Here is an 11385-nt window from a genome sequence, read left to right on the forward strand (position 1 = left end):
AAGCTTCTTAAAGCTTGCTGTTCTGAAAATAATCCCTTCTTACTGATTTCTAGAAAAGGGTCAAGAGCTAAAATTCCCCCATGGGGCTCTGGGAAATGGATGGAATTTTTCCTTGTTCGGGGAATCCCAAAGCACACTGACCAAAATACTCTAGGTTAGTAGTTATATTCTGGTTTCTGGGCTTCTGAACTTGCAAACAGCTTTTCTGGGGATGCTGGGCAAGGAGAGGACTCCTGGGACTTACATGAATCATTGTTAGTCCCTGCCAGTTTATTCTAAGAGTTTCGTGCTCTTTTGGCCTATGGAATCCATTTTGGGTCTTTCTGTTCCTGAGACAGTGAATTCTGGAAAAAGTGTAGAAGATTTTACTAAAAGTTTAGGGCCTGCTATTTTCTAGCTGTGCCATCACAGGGAAGTTGCTTATCTTTGCTAGGCCTCAGCTTTTCCTTTTATAAAATGGGCTAGTTGCAGGTCTTCAAAGCCAGTGGATCATAGACCTTGGTGGATACAGAGTCCCATTTCCTCATTTCACAAATGAGGTGAAGCGAATTGCCCAGCATGGTACAGCTAGAAAGTGTCTGAGGTGGGCTTTGAACACAGGAACTCCTTGACCAAAGCCCCGTCCACTCTACCAATGCTTTCTTTAACATGCCGTGATTTTGGCAAATTATCTCCACAGCTGATGTAGTAGAAGGGTCTGCTACTGAGTGCCATCAGAAAGAAGTCTGACCAGAAGAAAAGACAGCCTAGTCACCGAGTGATAGTAAGGAATCCTTGATAGTCTGTGCCCTCTTCATTGGCCAAATCTATGCCCAGTCAAGAAGAAGACCTTTGTGGAGGCCTCATGGACATGGACAAAAGTCACAAATGATGGGTAGGTAGAGGTTGCAAGGTGAGCTCTATCTTTGAGATCATGGAACTACGCATTTCTCGAGGCAGTGAGTTGGCTGTCTCAGGAGAGAGAGCGAGCTCCTCATCAGGGGCTTCTCACTCAATGGCAAGACCAACACTTGCTGGGGATGCTGGAGAAGGGCTTCTCTTTGCCTGCATCATCAGGGCAAGAGGTCTCTCTGACGTCCCTTTCAGAGCTATGGTTCTGTGGGTCAGAGCCAAGGGCCCAGGATCCAAGGGCCTTGGGGTCGGAGGAAGCCTGCTTTGTATTTCTGCTAGGTAAGAAGCAAAAGCAGCCACAGTGGTGTTCCCAGTGACTAAAGGTTGCTTCATCTTACTGGGGATAGATTTTCATACTCTTGACCGATCATCCTTGTGACATTCTCTCTCTTTGTGCTTGTCATACTCTTGCATTCAGATTTTCTGGGCCCCTCTTTTTCTATTTTTCTATTCTAGCCTTGGATTCACCGAGTTAGGACTGAGGCCGAGGAATGGAGACATGGTACACACACACACACACACACACACACACACACACACACACACACACACTCCATCTCTTTGAGGAACACAGACAAAAAGGGGTGATGTAATTGTCTAGATACAAGTACAAAGCCAGTGATGTCAGGCTGGGGAAGGAAAAGAGTTTTGTTTTGTTTTCTTTACTTCTTTTTTTTAAGCATGGATTGATGCTGAGCTTCCCAGACTCCTCTCTTGTTCCTACCTGGTCCTGGGAGTTGGGAAACAGCAACGGTCATCAACAATTTGACAACTCAAGTTAATTCAAATAACATTATAGTTAGTATTGTTAATCCCACTTTTCAGAAAAGGAAATTGAGGCTTAGAAAGGGTGTTCCCAAGTGAGCTCTTAGAGCTGGGATTTAAACCTAGATCTCCCAACCTCAGATCAATGCTTCTATCTCCTCAGCTAACCTTGGTATTTTGGGGCCTGTTTGGCTACATCAACGGTCTAGCTTTAGGAAAGATAGGACCTCCGAGTTGTGAAGGAAGTTAGACTCTTTTTGGTCCAATCTGTTTTTGAACAGAAAGGAATCCCTTTTATGAAATCCCTAACAAATGTCTGAATCCACCTGAAGCAATAGGGGATAACTGATATAGTCCTGGATCTGAAGTCAGCAAAATGGTGTTCAAATTCCACTGACACTTAGCTAGCCTTGTGACCATGGATATATTACATAATCTGTCCAAGCCTCAGTTTCCTCATTTTTAACTTGGGGATAATAATAGCTAAAGGAGTAGCTAGTGGAGAGCAATACCTAAAGGTGGTAGTAGACAGGGTGCAAGGCTTGGAATCAGGAAGACTTGTCTTCCTGAGTTTAAATTTGGCTTCAGACACTTATTAGTTGTGTGACAACTAGTGGGTGAGTCATTTGACCCCGTTGGCCTCAGTTTCTTCATCGGTAAAATGAACTGGAAAAGGAAATGGTAAACTATTATGGTATTTCTGCCAGGAAAACCTCAAATGGGATGAAGAAGAGTCAGACATGACTGGAATGACTAAACAACAACAGTACCTGTAGCACCCCCGTCCCAAACCTCGCCCCGTCCCGCCTCCCCTGGAAGACCTCAGTGACAGGAATTTACAACTTCAATGTGAGTTTTTCTCTACATTCTAGTCCATGTCAGTTGGCATTTTGGCAGACCCTATCTAAAGAGGTCTCTGAGCCTACCATTCAAAAATGAACAACAAAGACTCTAGCTTTGGTTGGGCTTCCCAAGCCGTAATGAGTTACGTGAGATGGCATCTAAGGCCCTCACCCTGTGTGGCTGAAAAAGGCTTTAAGCTTCTGAATCCAGAGTGCCGACAATATTCCATTCTTGGATAGCAACCATCCATGTGCATATGACTAAAATTTAGAGTGTAACATAGTGGTTTGAGTCTTGGACTTGGTCTCAGGAAGATCTGGGGTCAAATCTAATCTCTGACACTTGGTACTTTGGGCAACCAAGTTGCCCAACCTTCCTAAGCCTCGGGTAATATTTTAAGATTTATATACTAAATTATAGATTGTAAATTCTACTAGTAGGAGGAGTTCCCACACAGACTAATAATTGCCATATATTTCAGATTATTCTCTAAGTTAATCACTTCAAGATAAAATGAACTAAGGATAGCAAGGTGGCTCAGTAGACAGCCAGGTCTGGAGTTGGGAGGTCCTGGGTTCAAATCTGGCCTCAGATACTTCCTAACACTGTGACTATGGGCAAGTCACTTAACCCCAATTGCATAGCCCTTTCTGCTCTTTTGCTTTGGAATCAATACTTAGTGTTGATTCTAAGACAGAAGGTGAAGGTTAAAAAAAAAAAGATACATAGAGGGTAGCTGGGTGGCTCAGTGGATTGAGAGCCAGGTCTGGAGATGGGAGGTCCTAGGTTCAAATCTGGCCTCAGACACTTCCTAGCTGTGTGACCCTGGGCAAGTCACTTAACCCCCATTGCCTAGCCATTACCATTATTCTGCCTTAGAACCAATATACAGTATTGGTTCTAAGATGGAAGGTAAGAGTTTTAAAAAAAAAGATACCTGAGCTAAAAAGTGAAGGCCACCTCTGAAGACTGGAAAGATAAAGGCAAAGACAGGATCTGTGTCTAAGAACCTATAAACAGCCTGGTAGAGTGAATTTAGCCACCAAATAGCTCAGAAAAGGAAGCTGGGCAGTTTCAAGAGAAATAATAGAAAATCATTCTTTGCATAGTGAGTATTTATGGAAAGTCTTCACTGGAGACTATAGATGGAAAATAAGAATAGAATCAAAACTAATCTTGGGTGAACTTGGGGCATGCAGATATGTAATTAAGGGATTTTTAAATCAACTGGGGCCAGTCAATATTTTGGTGTTACATTCATTCATTCATTCATTCAACAAACACCAATTAAGCAACTGCTATTTGCAAGGCACTGTGTTAGGCTAAGGAATACCAAGGCAAAAATGAAATCATCTCTTCCCCCCTTGGAGAGTACATTCTGTTGTTGCAGTAAAGCAACACATGCATAGATAAGAATATATAAGAGACATACCAAGTAAGTATAAAGTTGTGTGTGTACAGAGAATACTAACAACTTGGTGGATCAGGAAAGGTTTCAAGGAGGAGGTATTGGCTGTGCTGTGCTTTGGAGGAAGCTAAGAATTCTAAAAGGTAGAAGTAGAGGGCAGATGTGCCTAGGCTTGGGCTTGGAATATCATCGGACTACCGCTGCCTTCCTAGAAAATCTCTCTTGGTGCTTCTGTCAAATCCAAAAATACTTAGCTAATTTCCATTTTCTATTAGCTTTTCCCTAATGTGGCTTTTTTTTTTAAAGGTTCTACACGGTAGATCAAAATACCAGATCCTGGCCCTCCCTTAACAGAGGGGCAAAAAGAAACTACTTCTGTCAAAGCAATTTCTTTCTTTTTTTTTTTTTTTAAACCCTTAACTTCTGAGCATTGGCTCCTTGGTGGAAGAGTGGTAAGGGTGGGCAATGGGGGTCAAGTGACTTGTCCAGGGTCACACAGCTGGGAAGTGTCTGAGGCCTGATTTGAACCTAGGACCTCCCGTCTCTAGGCCTGACTCTCAATCCACTGAGCTACCCAGCTGCTCCAAAGCAATTTTTTTTGCTTTGAACATCACCAGTTTTCCAGTCTCCCACTTTACAACCAGACTCACAGAAAGGGCAGTTTATTCTACACTTGCTCTGCTTCTTCACTACCCTCTTACTCTTTAATTCCTTATAATCTGACTTCCATCCCCACAACACTCTATTCAAAAAGCTCTCTTTCCCTAGTCTCAAATGGCCTCCCTCTTTATTGCTAAATCCAACATTTAGCAATATTTACAAAGTAAATTCAATATTTAGCAAGGCAAACAAGGACCCCCAAGTCACCAAAATGTTCTAAAGTTTAGTATTTAGCAATCTATATATTTTTTCTGTCCTCATTCTTTTTGACCTTTCTGGGGTACCTGACCAGATCCCATGGCTCTCCTCATCCTCCTTGGTACTCTCTTCTCCTGTGGCTTCTGTACACTCCCTTGGCACCTTTCTGGTTACTTCTCTGACTCTCTGGCTACTTGTGCTTCCTGTAACATGCATGTATCCCAACATACATTCCTTCCCCATTCTGTCCTCTAGTCTTCTCTCTGGACAGTCTTTCCCTTGGTGAGCTCATCTATCCCCCATGATTTCCCCCATCAGTTCTAGAACAGAGAATGCACAAATCTATCCCCCCAGGCACAAACTTACCCTCGAGTTCCAGTGTCGTATGTCCAAGATCTCACAACAAATGAAAAACTTCCCTGGAATATTGACCGAAGACACTATCCAAACATGACGTAGCTCTTTTCAGAGTGCTACAACCTCCCTCAAATTGGCCTGGGGATGGAGGAGAGGACAGGCTGGGTGATCCACCTCTCAGAGGACACTAGTGGTAGCAAAGTGGTACCGGTGCATTCTGGTCCCACAGGGCCTAGATTCGAATCTCATCTCTCACAGTAGCTAAGGCCTTAGGCAAGTCACTTGAGTTGTCAGTGAAACTGAAGATCTTCTAATCCTAAGACTCTCACCTGAGACTTGAAGACTCTGTGTTTGGTCTGCCCAAAGATAATCCCGTGGGTCAGGGAAAACTCCCGGCTACAGATGGGAATGTGATATAGTAATGGAGATGGTGAACTCGAACCCTTAACTTTGTAACTCTCAAATTCATTTCTCATGGGACGTGGTATCTTACCGCGTGCGTGTGTGTGTGCGTGTGCGTGTGCGTGTTTCATCAGGGATTCTATCTTAATCTAAACTTTGTATCCTTCTCCTCCTCCTCCTCATCCTGATTCAATTCAAGAAATATCTATGTACGAGGCCCGTGCCGGGCACTGGCAACACTAAGAAAAACGATACAATCCTTGCCGTCAAAGATTCATTCAGCGGCGGCACTGCACTTCCATAAGTAAATACAAAGTATGTACAAAGTAATTTAAAATAATTTAAAGAGCAATGACACGCTTCCTGAGCGCGGTGCTCCACGCCCTTGTGGAATGAAGCAGGAATGGAATTTACAAATCTATTTAAAGGGCCAGTTTAGGAAAGAATGACGGGAGGGGCGCACTGTAACATCTCACTCTATAAATAAAATGTGATCAGTGGCACAAATGTCACCCCGATTCTCCTACCAGCCACATGGAATGCATTTCTGAGCCTGGATGCCCTTCATTGATGAAGTGCTAGCTCCAGGGACCAGAAGCATCGGGCCCAGGATGAAATGTGTCCCCTGCCTTCTCTCGGGCTTGAAAGTGCGACCAAGTGCTGAATGTTCTTGGATTGCTCAAGCTGCTTACCCAACGCCGGGCCAAAGGTTTGACTGGCTACAGCAAACACTTCCATCCGGTCTCCTGGATTTTCCAAACAAACGATACTTCTTCCTCTTCTCTGAGGGACTCGTGCTAAGGTCACGTCAACCCCAAAAGGTTGATGGATGGAAAGGTCAGTTGGAAATCTCCATTCCTTGGCCAAGAATGGGAGTGCTTCTGGAGTGTTTGTTGCCAGGAGGGAATGCCAACTAGACTTAACGTGGATTGCCTAACCATTGTTCACCCTTGCCTGAGTTAATCAATGTGATCTAACAGCTAACTTTTACTCTGGGAAAGGTACTGGGGAGAAAAAGTCAGAAGGGGGACAAGCACAAACTCTGCCCTGGAGGAGTTTATAATCAAAGGAGGAGAGAGGCAAGCACAGAGCCAGCTAATACAAGGGAAGAGTGTAAGAAGTCCAAAGGAGAGATCCGGGCAAAACTCTTGAGCTGTTTCAGGACAGAGAGATTACTTTCCATTATAGCAGATGGGAAAGAAGCCGTTTCTTCCAGATTAAAAACATTTAAATTTGGTTCTTCCCCTTCTTAAAATTCAGATGCACACTTTGGACCACCTGTCTACTCCGCTTGGAATCAGGGCTCCTGGCACCTCCATCCCACTTGGCCTCAATGGCCAGCTGGGTTTTTTAAAAAGGGAGCCACAAATGAGGTACTAGATACAAGAGCTTCGAGAGCCTTAAAATCCTCTATCCATTGGTAGCATTATGATCGTTATCACCATGACAAGGTGGAGGCCAAGGGAGAGGCATCTCTTGGAGATGCCAGCTACCGCTGATCACTCCCAACTTTGCATCCTGCATACAATTGGCATCATTCCTATTACTTTCTGGATTTGGACCCAGAGTTCAGGCTGGATAGGCTCTTCCCTGCTGATCCATTCCCCCCAAATCTCAACGTGCCCAACGAAGAAGGATTCTCATTTGCAATCTGTGGTTAAACATCGCCTCCTACCTAAAGTAAACTGCAGGGCTGCATGGGGGCTGCAGAGAGAGTTCTCTTGTAAGATCATCCAAAACCACATGCATGCTTCAGCCCTGAATGAAAGGATGCCTCTTTCAAACAGGCATCCCCAATAGTGCGCAGTTAATTATCTTTATGACCTTTCTCCATGAGCATACCTTTTCCTTCCCATGAACTCCTGAGGCCCTAAAATCCTTATGGGAGATGTGGCCAGGAGGCAACACTGGCCAAAGTGGAAGGAATGGCTTGGAGATCAACTTGGGAAAGTCAGGAGCCCTCAAAATGTTCTATGTCAAGGGAGTAGCGGAAAAGTCACCAATTTAGCCTTCATCTAGACCCAACTCTCTCTGGCAAGTAAGATGTAATAGGAGATCCTCGTCTCTGCTTTTATTAGATCTAATGACAGTAGCCAATGAGGCGACGTAAGCCAGAGCTTTATAAATGTGGGGTGCTGTTATAGTATTGTTGTTGCTATTAACTCTCACAGCTCCTCTGAACTCTGTGAGCTAAAGATGGTAAGAACGCCCTTAAGTCTACGGGATGGAGGACCAGGGATCCAGCCTAGCCTTGGCAGAAGCTGGGGCTGGGAGGTTGCTGAAAGAGTCACAGAGAGCCTGGGTAACTTTCCCCATCTTATCTTTCTGGTCCTCTCAATTCAGTTTTATATAGGATTTCTTTATTACGTTTTTGCAGGCTGACCCAAAGGGCTCTCTCTCTGTGTGCCCACTGCAACCAATTAGGCAGAAGATTGTTAAAAAGATCCAGCCCTTTGCCAGCTGCATGATTCAGAAAAAAGTCTCTCAGGGGGATGCTGACAAGTACAAAAAATGACAGCTACTGTGCAACCCTCTGGACCTACAAAGTACAGGCAGGCTACCTACATACTTCTACCCCAAAGACTGCCTCTCCTCTGCCTCGCTCTACCCAGCCTGCAAAGTGTTTGGGGATCTTTGAAATGAACGCATCTTTCCAAGGAAATCAAGCTGCTGAGAACAGTCCACACTTTTGGATGTTCAGTGTTGTTCAACCAGGGGTTAAAAACACTCCAGGCTATCACCTTCCCCCCTCCCCACCATCCCACATCCAAGGGCAAGGCAAAGCAGCTGCCCAAACCACCCAAGGAGAGGCGGGAAGCAAGGGGAGCAGGAGCCACAGAAAGCCCACCAGGGGCCAGACACTGTGACCAATGGGGCAGGCTAGCGAAGAGTTAATGAACAAATGATCTGCTCTCTCCCTGATCATTCAGGCTCCAAAGTTCAGTTCCTGGTCCCAAGCAACCTCTAAGGAATTGTAAATCTCACTGCAGTGTTTAGCAAAACAAAAGCAACCTGAAATTACATGCAGGTTTGGTTTTATACAGTACATATTTACTTAATCCCCAAGGTATGCGGCTCCATGTCATGTCAGTTGACTTTGTTGGCCTTCCCCCCCCCACTCCCCCTTTACTCACAACAGTTTAAGTTCCAAACTAAATCCATGGTTTTTGTTCCTTCAGTTCACATGGTTTAAAGCAGAATTTTTCAGACTGCTCTTTTCACTGGGTGAGTCACCCCCCCCCCCAAAAAAAAATCCAAGAAGAGAGCAAGCCCACCAGCACCAGAGATCACGCCAAAAGAACCGAGATTCCTACTTCTTGGCCCTTCCACAGAGCTACCTCCCCACTTAATTGGGCAGAAGGAGGGAATTCTAATTGTGAATATTTTTTAAGAGACAGACCAAGGGCTGAGTGAAATCTCTCTTGTCTCTCTGTCTCTGTCTCGCTACACACACACACACACACACACACACACACACACACACACACACACACCCCACCACCACACACACCCCTACTGCCGGATTCCCAGTTGCTCTGACCTCCCTGGACATGGCTGGGTGCCCGGACCATCCAGGAGAACAGAGCAGAAAGCGCCCACAGTTGCCACACAGCCTCCCCCGCCTTCAGCGGAGAGTTCACATCTCCTGGCGCTCAGGTTGGGGCTTGGAATGGAGCCGCCAAGGAAAATTGAAAAGTGCCAACTTGTGAGAAGCTTCTTAGACGCTCAACCACGCACACGCCCTACAATAATCACCCCAGCTGCAGCAAAGGGGAAAAAAGAAGGGGGTGGGGTGGGGGAGAGGGACGAGGGAAAGAATACCTGGGTGGGGGGGAGGATGCGGGAGAGGGTTGGCTCTAGGAGGTTTCGGGGTGGGGGAGCAGCCCACTCAAGGCCACAGAAGTGAACAGACAGCTCAGGACCTGCCAGACGGTTCCAATCCCTGGGGAAATTTACAAGGTGAAATTGACTAGGTCAGCTTTATTTTCGGGGGAGCACGGACAGCTGAGGATCCCCCAAAACACAGGAGAAAGAGGGAGACTTTAGCTGCAGTAGCAGGTGCGATATCCTCTCTCCCCCCTTTCTGTTCCCCAGACTCTCCCCCCAAATTCTCCAGAATCCTCGGTCAGCGTCCCCAGCTCAGCCCCTAAACCTTCTCCGCCGCCCCGGCGGCCCGCGCTCACCTTTCTCGCTCCGCGTTCGGCGAACTCCCGAGCGAGGTGGCGCCCGATGCCTCTTCCCCCGCCGGTGATGAGGACGTTCTCCCGGGACAGGTCCCGCAGCTTGGCGGGCAGCACCAGACACACTGCCGCTTTCACCACCAAATAGATCAGCTGCAGCGGGAACACCAGCAGCGCGCCCAGCCATTTCCAAACCATCCTCCGAGGGGGTGGGGGCGCGTCGGTGGGGGTGGGGGGATACCCCCAGTGCAAAACCACACACCCGCAATCCAAAGCAAAAAGAGAAGCAAGTAAGAAATAAGTCGGGTGGGGAGCGGTGGAGGGGGGGAGAATCCCACCTGGTCCCCTCAAAAATGCAAGTAGCGGGTGTGGGGGGCAAAAAGATACTCCTGCTTAGGTAGGGAAAGGGCGCTTCGGAAAGTTGGGACAGCAGGAGGGGGGTGGGTGGGAGGCGGGGAGCGGGAGGTGGAAACGTTGAAGGCAAGAAGCTTCTTGCCTCAGCTGTCGTTTCCGTTGGGGATTTCTCAGGTAATGTTTACTGGCTGACAGATATGGAGAGTTTAGGAGGGGGGGAGCACCAACCACACGCGCGCACGCAGCCACCGCCTCGCAAGTCTCAAAGTGCAAGACTTTAAAAAAAAAAAAAACCAAAACAAAACAAACAAAAAAGCAGAATCCAACCCCCTCAAAGGGAGGGGGGGGGGCAGAAAAAGTGGCTGAGGTTTCAGCCAATTTCAGCCGCCGAACACCTCCCGACTCATTGCTATTCTTACGCGCAGGAAATTGCTTAAATGAGATCTGACTGCCAGCACTTTGCAGGAGAAGTGGGGGGTCCCGGTGTCAGTTTCTCTACGTGCGCCGCTCACTCCCCCTCGCTCTCTCTCTGGCTCCCGGGGGCTAGCCTAGCAGAGGGGCTGCTGCCGCTGGATTCAGCCTCCCTCCCTTGCCCCACGCTCGCTCTCTCTTCCTGGAGCATTTATTGCTGTCTCTTTTTTTTTTTTTCCGCCCCCAACTTGGAGTCCCCGGGTTCCGAAAGCGAACAAGATGCACCCCCTGTCAGCCCTGCCTCGCAGGCAGTCTCTCCATTCCCTCTTTCCCTGGCTGCACAGATGGAGGTTTTTTTTTTTTTTTTTTTTTTTATACCCCATTAAGTCTGATTGACAGTTAAAGTGTTCGGGAGATTTCACTACTGTTTCTGTGAGTGGCTGACTGTGGTCTCCCTTCCCCCTCCCCCCACCGGCTTGGCCCGCGCTATCTCGGGGCGCGCGCTCTTGTGCACCCGCGCGCGCGCGCACCTACACTCACACGTACACGCACACACGCACACTCACTCTCACTCTCCGGGCGTTGCGTTTGCAAGCCCGGACTTGCTGGATGTGCATTCCCCTTTGGACTCGCCGCTGTAACTCGAGCACGCTGTAACTGAGAGCTGGGGCCAGCCCCTCTCCCTCCCGAAGACCTTCCTCCAATCCTGGGGAGTCGGTTACCGAAGCTGGGGCGAAAGGTTACGCACCCAGAAAGACACTCCACCCCAAGTCTGGAGCAGGAGCCCGGGGTTACTCGGAGGCACTTCGGTCTAACCATCTGCCCACAAGGTTTATCCCAGGTCGTCTAGGCGGAGGATTATAGATTTCGAGCTGGGAGGGAAACTTGGAGGTCCTCAGAGGTCCGGGAGCCGCC

The 11385-nt window shown here is 47.5% G+C and overlaps 1 protein-coding gene across 2 annotated transcripts in view; it reads right to left on the reverse strand.

Moving 5' to 3' along the window:
- The window catches only part of DHRS3 (dehydrogenase/reductase 3), a 46546-nt gene extending 35503 nt beyond the window's left edge, over positions 1-11043 (reverse strand). For both annotated transcript variants that reach the window (XM_044667761.1, XM_044667760.1), the window contains exon 1: positions 9709-11043. In XM_044667761.1, the coding sequence (XP_044523696.1) occupies positions 9709-9903 (195 nt within the window). In that variant the 5' untranslated portion in view covers positions 9904-11043. The remainder of the gene's footprint in view (positions 1-9708) is intronic.
- Positions 11044-11385: the final 342 nt, after the last annotated feature.

The sequence above is a fragment of the Gracilinanus agilis genome, chromosome 3, assembly GCF_016433145.1.
Source record: "Gracilinanus agilis isolate LMUSP501 chromosome 3, AgileGrace, whole genome shotgun sequence".
Taxonomy (NCBI): Eukaryota; Metazoa; Chordata; class Mammalia; order Didelphimorphia; family Didelphidae; genus Gracilinanus; species Gracilinanus agilis.